At 50.5% G+C, this 15,037-nt stretch overlaps 3 protein-coding genes across 3 annotated transcripts; 1 reads left to right on the top strand and 2 right to left on the bottom strand.

Annotated features, from left to right (window-relative positions):
- Positions 1 to 1,073: 1,073 nt before the first annotated feature.
- ags2 (alpha-1,3-glucan synthase Ags2) lies at positions 1,074 to 8,482 on the top strand (the record flags this gene model as incomplete). Its single annotated transcript, XM_057202422.1, has 5 exons — positions 1,074 to 1,424; positions 1,484 to 1,659; positions 1,721 to 7,651; positions 7,707 to 7,912; positions 7,968 to 8,482. The coding sequence occupies 5 exons, from the start codon at positions 1,074 to 1,076 to the stop codon at positions 8,480 to 8,482; spliced, it is 7,179 nt and encodes a 2,392-aa protein (XP_057047706.1).
- Positions 8,483 to 9,064: 582 nt separating this feature from the next.
- luA (3-isopropylmalate dehydratase LEU1) lies at positions 9,065 to 11,546 on the bottom strand (the record flags this gene model as incomplete). The annotated part of the gene is made up of 4 exons (XM_057202421.1): positions 9,065 to 11,167; positions 11,227 to 11,301; positions 11,362 to 11,393; positions 11,447 to 11,546. 4 exons carry the CDS (start codon positions 11,544 to 11,546, stop codon positions 9,065 to 9,067), a joined length of 2,310 nt encoding a protein of 769 aa, XP_057047705.1.
- Positions 11,547 to 12,170: 624 nt separating this feature from the next.
- Positions 12,171 to 13,605, bottom strand: N7474_011010 (zinc-binding alcohol dehydrogenase family protein; the record flags this gene model as incomplete). Its single annotated transcript, XM_057202420.1, has 3 exons — positions 12,171 to 13,206; positions 13,266 to 13,306; positions 13,360 to 13,605. 3 exons carry the CDS (start codon positions 13,603 to 13,605, stop codon positions 12,171 to 12,173), a joined length of 1,323 nt encoding a protein of 440 aa, XP_057047704.1.
- Between the last annotated feature and the right edge of the window lie 1,432 nt (positions 13,606 to 15,037).

The raw sequence follows: 15,037 nt of genomic DNA, 5'->3' as shown, positions 1-15,037 counted from the left end.
ACAAATATCTATTTCACTCAAGCCTGTACGTCGAGCCGTTTAAGTCCATTGCCAGTTGGCGTTTGAATTGGACCGATATAAGATCATTATTGAATAATTTCTCTATATTTACTTCGCTTATCGCCATCCATGGTCAAGTATCACAGTATTTTGTCATACAATTGTTGCCTGTATTCCAGTAGACATTGTCAAGCCACAATCATTCCACAATGGCCGCCAGTAATGTAGAGCTATAGATGTTGGAGACCCCCGACCCGAAGGAGATGCGTTGTAAGAGGGTGGGAGATACTACTGTCTGAGAACCGAAATAGAATCCATTGACCGGGATGTCAGCGAGAGCGCGGAAATCTCTAGAGGTATCCATCCATCTTTGGCCGCTGCCTATCAGCAGGCACTTCGATAGCCACCGTCCATTCCGGTCTCAGAGGAGTCCAATTCGCAACATCTGCGAACTCGAAACAATGCGAAGTAAGAATCCGCACAACGTACTTGACGTGAGGAAGTGGAGAAGCAACATCTTTAAGGTCTTTATTGAAGCATGCTGTGGTATCTAACCTCAGCTGGGGGTGTCCCTTTACTGTTTCTCCAGCACTGTTCTTTATCCTCCGATTCCATTTATCTTGACATTTTTCTATACTGCCCCTTGATTTTGCTTTTGATCCATGAGGACTGCTCGAACTGGAGGAGCTTTGGACAGGATCGCTTTGGCTGGAGACGCCGGAGGTTCCTCGTTGACGGCCTTCATTCCATATCGTCAGTTATATTTCTGGAATACCGTGTCATAATTTGGTTTCAGTTATTTCTTTCTTATTTGTTATTTTCAACTGGTTCCCACTTCTGTCTGTTACGTATCTGTGCCCGATGTCCCACTGCCGTTCGTATCCTCGCACTTTCTCACAGGCCCTCATCCAGAGGAAGCTTGTGCTGACAATATACAGACTCGAGGCAATTAAAATTTGCTTGGATTTTATATAATATTCTCTCTCCATTACTGTTTGTCTTCCGCTTGTCGGCTCACAACACATGCTGCGAATCTGAACGCTTCAGGCGGCCACGGATAGTGATCGGTGACAATGCATTGCGGATATGCAGGCAGCTTACTTCTACTCTGCGCGGTGATAGTAACATGTTGGCCTTACGATGAGTCCCTTGTTGCCTACAATATCAATGAGAACAAAACAGCCACGAGCCCTGCAGAATATTGGGGAGCATGGCCAAACCACACCTACTTTCCGTCGCCGGACAATTGGCGCTTTCCTATCTACACCTTGTTCCTGGACCGCTTTGTCAATGGGGATCCAACAAATGACAATATCAATAATACTCTCTTTGAGCATGACCTTGATTCGAATCAAATGCGCCATGGCGGAGACGTGGTCGGTTTGGTTGACACCTTGGATTACCTGCAAGGCATGGGTATTAAAGTCAGTTCCGAGACGTGGTCTGGAGCCCCAAATGATGATTACTGACAATCGTCCTTTAGGGTATCTACATCGCAGGACTGGTGCTAATGAACCAACCGTGGGGCTCAGACGGGTACTCCGCTCTTGACACTACCTTGCTTGACCAGCATTATGGTACTATTCAAACATGGAGAGACGCTATTACTGAGATTCACTCACGTGGAATGTATGTCATATTTGACAATACCGTGGCTACGTAAGTTTCCTAGACAAATTGTCCCCTTTTGCTTAAAATGAGTGTATTGACCAGAATTCAGGTTGGGAGATCTCATTGGCTTTGACGGCTATCTCAACACAACTACTCCGTTTTCTGTCAAAGAGCACAAAGCCCAATGGAAGTCGGATCGTCGCTATGTGGACTTCCAATTTGGCAACAGCTACAACGACACCTGTGACTACCCTCGTTTCTGGAACCAGACTGGGTACCCGGTAGAGGAGTATGTCACTGAAGAGTTGAAAGGCTGTTATAATAGCGATTTTGACCAGTATGGTGACATTGAAGCCTTTGGTGTCTTCCCTGACTGGCAGCGCGAGCTGGCGAAATTTGCATCTGTGCAGGATCGTCTTCGCGAATGGGTGCCCAGTGTCAGAGACAGGCTTATTCGTCACTCGTGCATGATAATTAACTCCTTGGACATTGACGGTTTCCGGTACGACAAGGCAACTCAAGCCACCGTGGATGCTTTGGGCGACATTTCTAGTGCGTATCGAGAATGTGCTCGCCAAGTTGGCAAGAAGAACTTCTACATTCCTGGAGAAATTACTGTTGGAAACACGCTTGGTTCGGTTTTCCTTGGTCGTGGCCGACAGCCGGACATGCAGCCAGAGACACTTGAAGAGGCATTCAAGTTAACAAATACCTCCAAGTCTACCTATATTCGGGAACCAGGTCAGCAAGCCATCGACGGAGCCGCTTTCCACTACTCAATTTATCGGTCTCTGACACGATTTCTGGGAATGGATGGAAACCTAGCCGCTGGTTACGACCTTCCAGTAAACTGGACCGAGGCATGGTATGAGATGGTGCTCACGAATGATCTACTTAATGCCAACACCGGCAAACTTGATCCCCGCCACATGTATGGAGCGACGAACCAGGATGTGTTCCGCTGGCCAACTGTTGAATCCGGTGTCCAAAGACAACTTCTAGCCCTTTTTATCACTACGTTGCATATGCCTGGTATTCCGCTTCTACTTTGGGGCGAGGAGCAGGCATTCTATATTCTGGATGCGATGGCCTCCAATTACATATATGGCCGTCAGGCCATGTCACCAGCGACGGCGTGGAAGACACACGGTTGCTTCAACTTGAACTCTACCCAATATTTTAAATGGCCCATCGAGTCTGGCCGATTGGGCTGCCACGATGTGGCTGCCACTTATGATCATCGCAATCCAGCTCACCCCCTTCGGAACATCATCAAGCATATGTACCAGATGCGACAGGACTATCCCGCGCTAAACGACGGATGGTGGATTCAGCTGCTGTCAAACCAAACACACGACGTCTACTACCCTGGTTCCGACGGTATTCCCACTGAGACCGGCATGTGGTCGGTTATGCGGAGTCCTTACTATGAAGTGCAAGACTTGGGCAAACAAGGCAACCAAACAGTGTGGTTGCTCTACCAGAATGTCAATCGCACAGTGACCTATGACTTCGATTGCTCGGATCGAAACCATGCATTGGTTGCTCCATTCGACACTAACATAACCGTCAAGAATCTCTTCTATCCGCACGATGAGCTCACCCTCAAGGACGGTCCAACCAAACTATACCTGAATGGATCTTCAAAATGGAATGGCTGCCTTGACAGCTTGACTCTCCATCCATACGAGTTCAGGGCTTATGTTCCGAAAAAGAAATTCCGGTTTCCCCGACCTATGATCACCAAGTTTACCCCAGGCCATGATGTTCCAGTACTTTCAAAAGCTCGGCCTGGCAAGAGCGAGGATGTGAAAGTTGCTTTCTATTTCTCAACAGAGATGAACTGCACTTCGGTAACCAAGTCCATCTCATTTGAATCCTCAACTGAGCTTGGGAAAAAGCCATTCATCAATTTGGATAGTGTCAAGTGCGGCCATGTCGCCGTGGAGAAGACGGCCTGGACCGGAGAACTTCCATCTACCTGGGCCTGGATGGCGACTCTGAAAGGAGTATACAATGGAATCCATCGAATGACCGTCAGTAACGCAACAAGTATCGATGGAAGAAAAACCGACGCCATTGACCATTTTTTGATCCGAATCGGACAGCATGACAATCCGATGATTTTCACAGCAGCAAACTACTCAATCAGCCTCCTTCATCAGCATAAAAATGGAGAACTATATATCGAACAGCATGCCGCAGGTGCCGACAAGTACCGGTACTCGACAAATTTCGGTAGTACCTACAGCGACTGGAAGGCATACTATGGAGGTAATACAACCATCAAAGAGCTGCCTTGGTCAGGGACTAAGGAACAAATATGGAAGGGGAAGCACGTTCGAGTCGAGTACTGGAGCAGATTGACTGGCAGCAGTTCTTACGTCCAAGAGGGTGATGACCTCGGCTGGAGACCTGCTATCCCGCGACGCTGGCCTCATCTCTATTTCAACGGCCCGTACAACGAATACGGCTATGATTCCGGCTTGGACAATGTGGTGAAACAGGACAAGACTGGCACATGGATCTACCGCTTCATGGCTGAATGGCCTGCTCAGGGCCAGCTCAATGTGTGGGGCATCAACCCAAATGGCCAACCGGATCAGAGTTATATTTATGGTGATTCGGACGGTGATTCCGTTTTGGATCGTCTACCCCCATCATCTCTCAGCGTTACCAGCATCAATATCACTACACATCCGCCCAATCCGCACCTAGCCTGGAGTATCCACATTGATGATGGAACTCTGCGATTCAAGCTTGTGCCGAGTGGATCAAAATATGTCCAAATGGCTCTCTTTTTCCTACTCTGGATTGTTCCCGTGATAACTGCGACGAGCGTTGCCTATGCGTTCATGAAGACGTTTTACAGGATCAAATTCAACCAGGTTGGGGTTAGCGAGAAGACAACACTTATTTCACTGGATTTCCTGGACAGGTTCAAAGTGTATCATCTGGAAGATGGCCACTCTATGAATCCTTTCCTGCGCCTCGCAAACAAGTCCCGATTTCTTCAGAGCAGTTCTGCCTTTGGCAATCGAGCATCGCGTCGACGAAAGGTTCTCATTGCAACGATAGAGTACGACCTTGACGACTGGGGCATCAGGATTAAGATCGGTGGCCTCGGTGTCATGGCACAGTTGATGGGCAAACAACTCGGTCACCAAGATCTCATCTGGGTCATTCCCTGTGTGGGTGATGTGGAATATCCTATTGACAAGCCTGCCGAATCAATGTTTGTCACGATCTTGGGCAACTCATACGAGGTCAAAATCCAGCACCACATCTTGAGAAACATCACCTATATTCTTCTCGACGCCCCGGTTTTCCGTCAACAGACCTCGCTGGAGCCCTACCCTGCCCGCATGGATGATCTGGACAGCGCCATTTACTACTCTGCTTGGAACCAGTGCATTGCTCAGGCCTTGAAGCGGTTCCCTGCTGACCTTTATCACGTCAACGATTACCACGGTTCGGTTGCTCCTCTTTACCTGCTTCCCGAAACCATTCCCATCTGCCTATCGCTTCACAATGCCGAGTTTCAAGGGTTATGGCCAATGCGGACGCAGAAAGAAAAGACGGAAGTAGCATCTGTCTTTAACCTCGACCCGGAGATTGTCGCTCGCTATGTGCAATTCGGCGAAGTCTTCAATCTCCTGCACGCAGGTGCAAGCTACCTCCGTCTCCACCAACAGGGTTTTGGTGCTGTCGGTGTATCGAAGAAGTACGGAAAACGATCCTATGCCCGCTATCCAATCTTCTGGGGTCTGAAGAAAGTCGGAGTTCTGCCAAATCCTGATCCTTCGGATACCGGTGAATGGAACAAGGAGCTACCAAAGGAGAGCGATATCAACGTTGACAATGAGTACGAGACAAGCCGTGCAGAACTCAGACGGCAAGCTCAGGAATGGGCCGGGCTTGAGCAGATTCCAAATGCCGATCTACTTGTCTTTGTTGGACGGTGGTCCATGCAGAAGGGAATCGATCTCATCGCCGATGTCATGCCCGCTGTTCTGGAATCTCGGCCAAATGTGCAGCTCATTTGCATTGGACCGCTCATTGATTTATATGGCAAGTTCGCTGCCCTGAAACTGGATCGGATGATGAAGATCTATCCTGGGCGTGTGTTCTCAAAACCTCAATTTACCGTTCTGCCGCCATTTATTTTCTCGGGTGCAGAATTCGCATTGATCCCTTCACGAGACGAGCCATTCGGTCTTGTTGCCGTTGAGTTCGGCCGCAAGGGTGCTCTCGGAATTGGTGCTCGAGTTGGTGGCCTTGGCCAAATGCCTGGTTGGTGGTACACGGTTGAGTCGACGACAACATCACATCTTTTGAAGCAATTCAAGCTAGCCATCGACAGTGCTCTGAATTCCAAGCCAGAGGTGAGAGCCATGATGCGGGCTAGATCAGCTAAGCAACGCTTTCCTGTTGCCCAGTGGGTTGAAGATCTGGAGATTCTACAGTCCACTGCTCTTCGCATTCATCATAAAGAGAGCGCGAAGACCCAAAGTCAGAACACGGCTTCTCCTTCTGCATATAATGCTATCTATGGCATGATGACTTCGCAGTCTGCACCTCCAAGGACCGACTTGTCGGGTGGAGCGGTTACTCCTCCATCTCAGTCCCCCAATCACACTGACACAATATCATCGCTGCAGAGAGGCTCTGTGGTTTACAGTCAGGATCCAAGTCCTTATGCGGATGGACGTCCAAAGTCAGGGTTGAGCCGCGAATTTGCATTTGGTGGTCGTGGCCGACGAGATCTTGGAAAGGGCGCTGCGGTCGAGACCGATGACAATAATGGAGGATCTTCTCCAGAGGCAGAAGACGACAGCGATGACGAGATGCTTTCGACTGTCTACGGAGAAGATGAGTATACCATGACTGATTCGGCTCCCGCACCACATGATACTCAAACTTCCAGCATTCCTTTCACCAAAGAAGTTTTCTCTACTCGACACTCAAGCCAGAGATCTCTTCTAGCGCGGTCAATTGGTACACCCTCGAGTTCGACTGCCACCAGTACAGTAGGAACTGAAGATACACTTCTCCCGCCTTTCCGACCTTGGGCAGAGCCAGGAAGCCGTCTAAGCAGCACATCTGCTCTGTCAGTGGACTCGGTTGTTGGAGACAAGAAAGACTACAAACTTCAGAAGGTAGATCCTTTCTTCACGGACAGCAATGGCGAGTATTACCGAGCATTCGAAAAGAGGCTCGAGGAACTCAGCGGCTCCAACTCTGATACCCAGCTCTGCATTGAGCAATACCTCGAAAAGAGTGAAAAGAAATGGTTCGACCGATTCAGAGACGCTCGTCTGGGCCGCAATCGATCACCAGCTCCTACCGTGCTATTTGGCAAAACTGGCACATCTCCTCCAGAATCCATCACGAACGACGATTCAACATCCCACGACAGCGGAGTTCCAGGGCGTAAAGAAGCTGGCGCAGACGAGTTCCAGCTGGGAGTCAACTACGTTCCACCTACTGGACTAAAGAAGTGGATGCAGATGCGTATCGGGGACTGGCCTGTCTACTCCCTTTTCCTCGGTCTAGGGCAGATCATCGCCGCAAACTCTTACCAGATTACACTGCTCACCGGTGAGGTGGGACAGTCAGCTGAGAAACTGTACGGAATCGCTACAGTGTATCTGGTTACTTCCTGTATCTGGTGGTTCTTCTTCCGCTTCTGCAAGTCGGTGCTTGTTCTCACAGTCCCATGGTTCCTGTACGGACTCGCGTTTCTAATTATCGGCGTTGCTCATTTTGAGCCCAACTCATTCGCACGCGGCTGGATCCAGAACGTGGGAAGCGCCGTCTATGCTGCGGCCTCGTCAAGTGGCTCGGTTTTCTTTTCTCTTAATTTCGGTGACGAGAGTGGTGCCCCGGTCAAGAAATGGGTGTTCCGTGCTTGCCTAATTCAGGGCACGCAACAAGCCTATGTTATTGCGCTGTGGTATTGGGGGTCGACTTTGACCAAAGCCTCCGCTGCTGGTGTGTCGAATATCCAGGGCAGCATCACTAACACTTGGAGAATGACGTATGCGTATCACCTGCTATGGACGTTAATTACGATGCTGACACATATATAACAGGGCTATTTGTGCCCCGATCACGGGTTTCCTCTGGTCTGTCGGCGTGCTAGTCTTCTTCGGCCTGCCAGATTACTACCGACAGACTCCGGGCAAAGTCCCTTCATTCTACAAGTCTGTCTTCCGACGCAAGATCGTGCTGTGGAACTGGGTTGTGGTCATTCTTCAGAACTTCTTCTTGAGTGCCCCGTATGGCCGAAACTGGAACTGTGAGTATTTCCCATTTCACAAAGACATATCTAAGCTAATCCGTTCATGCTCTAGTCCTCTGGATCTCCAACCATGCCAAACCATGGCAGATTCTGCTCCTCTGCGTCGGCTTCTTCGGTGTCGTCTGGATAGGAGTGCTTCTGTTCATAGCACACCTATCCAGATCGCACAGCTGGATCCTCCCCGTCATCGCCTGCGGGCTCGGCGCACCACGCTGGGCCCAAATCTGGTGGGGGACTTCTGGATCAGGCCTCTTCCTTCCCTGGGCAGGCGGATACACATCAGGGGCTCTGGTATCGCGGAGCTTGTGGCTATGGCTTGGTGTACTGGACGCACTACAGGGTCTGGGCTTTGGTATGATCCTGTTGCAAACACTGACGCGCATACATATCTGCTTCACTTTGCTAGTGTCGCAGGTTCTGGGCTCCATTGCTACCATCTGTGCCCGCTCTTTCGCACCAAATAAGATCGGACCAGGCCCTGTGTCTCCGGATATCACGGCTGGGGCAAGCGCGTTGGGAAATGCTTGGTTCTGGATTGCATTAATGTTCCAGCTTTCAATATGGTAAGTTCATTTCCGTGAGATATATATGGCAATATTTCATTTCTAACTGACAGTTCCAGTGGCGGTTTCCTTCTCTTCTTCCGAAGAGAACAACTCTCCAAGCCGTAAACTAGATATCAATACGCGATTTCGGTTGAAGCTGGTCGAACAGTATACAGTGTTCATGACAAAAGAGGCATTGAGGCATTATATTCAGGCCTTGACATTTCTTATATACGTCTATTTCCTATGTCAATTTTCTTTTTTCTGGTTATTCTAAGTTTGTCGTCGTTGATCAAGTACCTAATGTAATGATATCGGTCAACAGATCAAGGGAACAAGCCTGGAGGATCATTTACAACTCTCACTCTCTAAATTAGGCAAGAGAGACTACAGTTCTTCAGCTGGTGATATAAACTCATAATTCATTCCCAAAGAGATTCGTCGACTATCCGAAGAAGCAAAAGGAAATAGCCCGAGAAACACGGAGCATAGAACAAGACATAGCGGGGAATAATGTTTTTTGAAGCACAGCCCAAGACTAGGATAGCGTATTACCGGATTTATATCCAAGCTCATCATCTTCCATAAAGCGGCCAAGACAACTTTACCACTCCAGAGGCTCGTTCTTCACGTCACCCCGGTTGGTCTTGGGGACGGGAGCTGCCTCGACCATGGTGGCACCGCGGTTGCCACGCTTGAGGTAGCCACTGCCATCGAGCCAGGGGGTCTCGAGGCTGCGCTTAGCCTCGAAGGAACGGATCTTTCCTTCCATTTGGAGGGTAATACCAATGTCATCAAGGCCGTTGATGAGGCAGTGCTTGCGGAAGCTCTCGACATCAAAGCCAACAATCTTGTTGCCCTGAGCATCCTTGATCTCTTGGTTGACAAGGTCGACCTCGACTTCGCGGCCAGCGCGGGCCTCAGCGGCGACCTTCTGCAGAGCAGCTTCGTCGGAGATGACAACGGGGAGCATGCCGTTCTTGAAGGTGTTGTTGAAGAAGATGTCGGCGAAGGACGGGGCAATGATACACTTGATACCGAAGTCCAGCAGAGCCCAGGGAGCGTGCTCGCGCGAGCTGCCGCAGCCGAAGTTGGGCCCCGTCACGACGAGGATCTTGGCGTTGCGGTAGACACCCTGGTTCAGAACGAAGTCTGGGTTCTCCTGGCCGTTGGTGTAGCGGAGCTCGTGGAAGGCAGCCGAGCCCAGACCAGTGCGCTTGATGGTCTTGAGGAACTGCTTGGGGATGATAGCGTCGGTGTCGACGTTGGCGCGGTCCATCGGCGCAGCAATACCCTTCAAAGTGGTGAACTTGGGCAGACCGGCACTGCTGCCAGCCGAGGTGTTGGTGTGAGGCTCGTTGTCGGCTGGCAGGTCAAGGACGCGGTCAAGCTCGTCCTCGGTCTCAGGGGAGTCATACTCCTGCTCGACATCGACCTTGGGCTCAGCCTTGGCAGCAACGGGGCTAGCGGAGACGTGCTCGCGGACATCGGCCAGCTTACCGACGATGGCAGCGGTTGCAGCCATGGCGGGCGACATGAGATGGGTACGGCCACCGGCACCCTGGCGACCCTCGAAGTTGCGGTTAGAGGTACTAGCGCAGCGCTCTTGGGGCTGGAGGATATCCGGATTCATGCCCAGGCACATAGAGCAGCCAGCCTCACGCCACTCGAAGCCTGCATTAGTGAAAATCTGGTCCAGACCCTCGGACTCAGCTTGCGCCTTGACCAGACCCGATCCGGGCACAATCATGGCAAGCTTGACGTTGGAGGCAACCTTGCGGCCATTGACCACCTTGGCGGCAGCACGCAGATCCTCAATACGGGCGTTGGTGCACGATCCAATGAAGACCTTGTCAACAGGGATCTCCTTCATGGGCGTGCCGGCGGTAAGACCCATATACTCGAGAGCGCGCTTGCAAGAAGCCTTGCGGTTCTCATCCTGAAAGTCATCGGGGCCAGGAACAACACCAGTGATGGGAATGACATCCTGGGGTGAGGTACCCCAGGAGATAGTGGGGATGATGTCCTTGCCGTCCAGGACGACGTTGGTATCGTACACAGCATCGGCATCGGACTTCAAGCTAGACCAGTAGTTGACAGCCTTCTTCCACTCGGCGCTGTCGTACTTGGGAGCAAGAGGACGGCCCTTGAGGTATTCGAAGGTGGTCTCGTCTGGCGCAATCATGCCTGCACGCGCACCAGCTTCGATCGACATGTTACACATGGACATACGAGCCTCCATGCTCAGGCCGCGGATAACGGATCCACAGAACTCAATAACGGCACCAGTGCCACCGGCGGTTCCAATGACACCGATAATGTGGAGGACGACATCCTTGCTGGTGACGCCGGGCGGGAGCTGGCCGTCGACCTGGATGCGCATGTTCTTGCTGCGGCGAGTGATGAGGGTCTGGGTCGCGAGGACATGCTCGACCTCACTGGTACCGATACCGAAGGCAAGGGCGCCGAAAGCACCGTGTGTCGAGGTGTGGCTGTCACCACAGACGACAGTGGTGCCGGGCAGGGTGAAGCCCTGCTCGGGGCCAATGATGTGAACAATACCCTGGCGCTTGTCGCCCATGCCAAAGTAGGTCAGGCCGAAGTCCTTGACGTTCTCCTCGAGGGTTGTGCATTGCAGACGCGAGTCGGTCTCTTCGATGAATTGCTCGGCATTCTTGAAGTTTTTCCGCGACGACGTGGGGATGTTCTGTTGGATGCCAACAATACATTAGCCAAGGTCTATGATTGACAGAGCGTGTAACATACGTGATCAACAGTCACCAAGGTGCAGTCCGGCCGGCGGACCTTGCGGCTGGCGTTCTTCAGACCCTCAAAAGCTTGCTAGAGAAAGAAAGTGAGCGTACGTTCACCCCAAAAACACAGGACTTGTTGGATACTTACTGGTGAGGTCACCTCATGCACAAGATGCCGGTCTGGAACAGGTTAGACAGGGACAGGGGGTTGACCTATACAAAGAGCGGCATACCGATATAGAGCAGGACAGTGCCATCCTCTTGCTCATTAACGACGTGGGCGTCGAAGACCTTATCGTACAAGGTCTTCGGCTTTGTCTCTGCGGAAGGCATGGCGAAATGAAGAATTGGAGGAGTTGGGAATGTTGCGACTCGAGCAATGAGGAGAGACAGGAGGAATTTATTCTGCAGCAACCGCGATGTCGCAGTCCGGCCAGTCGAGGGGCAGCCCCGATCTCGGTCGGTCAGCGGCGAATGGGTGGCGCATGATTGGTTGCGGTGGCAAACAGGGGAGCCCCGATGTCGGCCCCAAGCGGCCTGCCGGCTAGTGGCGGCTCTAGTCAGTGACTCTAGGACTATAGTGGTACCATGGGCAATGTCTGATTGTTATATTTGCCCGTTGATATTTTCATGTTGTCGAATTTATTTTGTATGATGGAGACCTTAAAAAGGTCATCATTCGGCCTCTAGCAGATTCACAATAAGACTAAGAGTCGATATGAATGAAATTCATGCAGCGGCCATGACCTATAGACACCGACTCCGGGGGTGACACAGCCTAATGCTCGAGCCCTAATTGGATGCATGCGCCGTGCCTGAATGGTTTAGGCGGGGAGCCGATGGGGGATGTATACAACCCTAACTAATTCAACGCCGAGGCAGTATGGAGAACAAAGAAAAGACGTTATCATCTAGGCCGAGCTGATCTATGTACAGAATAGAAAGATCAAACAGAAATCATGAGCGAGAAGAACCCAGATCCATTACAATCCTCTTGCCGGACACCGAGCCATCCCGAAGCGTCTCCAAAGCGGCATTGATGCCCTCCAGTCCCCCATCGGCCTGAACAATGTCCGGCAACGTGAGTGTTGTTGATTGTAGTAAGTTCTCCAGCCAACACACCAGACTCTCTCCCACCTTCGGTGATTCATGGAAGAGTTTAATTGGAACGGTGTGATAGCGGATTCTCTCGTCTCTCTCCTTAGGCAGACCGGTAAGTCCCAAAAGATGTGCATGGCCTGTGAGATCGAGTGTCTTTTGAAGTAGAGTCGCGGTGTCTCTTCCCACGATGTCCATTGCATAACGCAGTTTTCCGTCAGTCACGCCGCGGATGACATCCACAGCGCGATCAGGGTTCTGTCGATCAACTAGGACATCTGCACCGGCGGCGAGGAGCTTAGACCCGTACCGCGCAGCGTCGGCGATGCAGATAACCCGTAGTCCGGCCAGTTTGGCTAGCTCGAGAGTAACCAGTCCAGTTGTTGTTGATGCTTCAAGAATACCAGTCAGCGTGGAAATAGATTTGACAATAACGAGGATCAACATACCACCCCAGATGGCGAGCCAATCGCCGCGTTGTGGTCGTTCTGTTTCCCGGATAGAAGAGAAACATTCTTCTCGAATATCTTCTGGGACATCATTTCGATTGAGTTGATTCACGACATTAACCAGATTAGGACCAGGAGACTGTGAAATAGTTGAGAAGTCTACTCCAAACGAGACACCCAACGCCAATGCGGCAGCGACAAATGCAACTCCCACAGAGGCTGAGGCGTGAATCGACGTTGTGGATGGAATTCGCGCCGCATTGTAGTGGGTTGTGATGGCATATTCTTGGAACGCAGCTTTGCGAATATCTCTGTAGTCTGTTGACGGGACGAGGACAATGTCGCCGACCCGGAGACGTGAGTTGTCGCTGGGGACTTGCACCACCTGCCCGGCCAGATCACGTCCATTGATCCATGGCAGCCTAGGAATGCCAAAGTTGAATGCTCTGCAGATATTGGATTAGCAACTAAATGTCGCAATGATAATGGTCTGGGAATTGCATACGGTGCCTTCCAGTCAATGGGGTTCAGACCGATTGCAAGAACCTGCCGAGAAAGTATTAGAACACGATAACCTGCATGAAAAATAATTGTCATACCTTGACAAGTACCTCGCCGGGATTAGAGACAGAGGGAATATCATGATCGTTGACCAAAGTATACTGTTCGCGGACTCCTTTCAGAAGCAACACCGTCTGCTTTGTCTCAACTAGCTGCCTCCCAGAAGCCGTCTCTTCTGGTTTTGAGTTGGAGACATTTGACTGTTCCTCAGTAGTAAAAAATCCACGATGAAAAGTCATAGGCTTCTCCTGGAGCTGAAGGTACGTAGAAGTTGTTGTCGACATGATGCGTGGAGCCAGTAGAGCCATAATACAAAATCACAAACACAACAGAGAAAACCCCCTAACCACTTTCTATATCTATAATTTATGATGGGTTACATAGCCAGGACAGTCTCTCGGGCGAGAGAAATAATAGCAAGCCAAGGGGCGCTCGCCACAGACTAGGGCGGGCGGGCAGTGATATCAATCCTTCGCTGAAGCACGTAGGGTTCGCGTCACCTCCACTCAGCGCTTGGCTTCGAGACCCATCTAGCAGATTCAGGCTAGAGAGGGGCATATCGTCTGCCTGTTGCGCAATTAAGAGGTTCCGATGCGTCTGGGGCGTGGTCAGTGTGATTCTCATTGCTCATGGCGGGGCCAGGATGGCGTGATGATGAAATCTGGTTGGAAGACTCGAAGAGGAAACGGTAGATCAAACCTTATCATAAGCGGAATCCTATGTGTACGTTTATTCTGGGGCTGTTTAGAGAATGGTGTCTCTAACACGAATATACTCTGGACATGAGATGCGAAAACCGAATAAACACACTAATCTTGATAATCAGAGAGCTTGAGGCTTGTTAATGTGCATTTACCTGGAGAAGCTGGCCTAATACGTGTCAGCAAAAGCAAAAAAGTGAATGTGAAGGGGCTGTCATTGACCGGGATTGATGTGATCAGGGGCTGTGATGACGAAACCTGAGGTGCTTAATACTGGCTCGAGTCTGCCGCGACCTGACTAAAAGCGACCAAATCCCGAGTGCATCTGATTGCAGAAACATTTACGGACTAGGTCCCGCGACAACAAAAAGGCGTTATTATCCGTAATTCTTGATGTGGCTTGTTTGGATGGTCCACATTTGGGTAGATTCATGAGTACGTACGTATTAAGCTGCGCCATGGCATTGACGGATCAACTTTTCCAGGAGATCTGGAAGCGAATATTTAGATTTAATTTTCTTGGAGTATTCAGCGTCTTTCACTTTTTTTTCCATCCTTTCAACTTACACCGTCGTTTGGTTCTAGCTGAACTAGCCTGTGAATCTCGTAGATTAAAGCGCTAACGTGGGACCACGATTGTCAACCACGCCAGACCCCAGATACATCTGCTCCGAGAACAAGCACCCTACCTGACAGCCTATCGAATGTTATGGAAAATATATATGATGCAGAGCTACACAGCGATTCCCAAACAATCCGCCGAATAATCATCCTGCATGACTCGTGTCGCCTTGGCCTCCGTGCCAGCACGTAATCGCGGGCAAGAACGACGACAATATCTAAGCATTGACAACGATTCTTGCAGATCAATGTCAGGGCCCAGAACAGGGAAGGCAGCCGAGAAACTGCCGATGTTGCCATATCGTGTCATGGATTAGAGAAAAGTCAAAAGCATCTAGCAGCTAATGATATAGATTGGTTAACCACATTGTCATTTTCTCTTTCTTTTTTTTTT

The sequence above is a fragment of the Penicillium riverlandense genome (genome assembly GCF_028828495.1).
Source record: "Penicillium riverlandense strain IBT 135883 chromosome Unknown utg000011l_segment0_segment0, whole genome shotgun sequence".
Lineage (NCBI taxonomy): Eukaryota > Fungi > Ascomycota > Eurotiomycetes > Eurotiales > Aspergillaceae > Penicillium > Penicillium riverlandense.
This window is presented reverse-complemented; position numbering and strand designations above follow the sequence as displayed.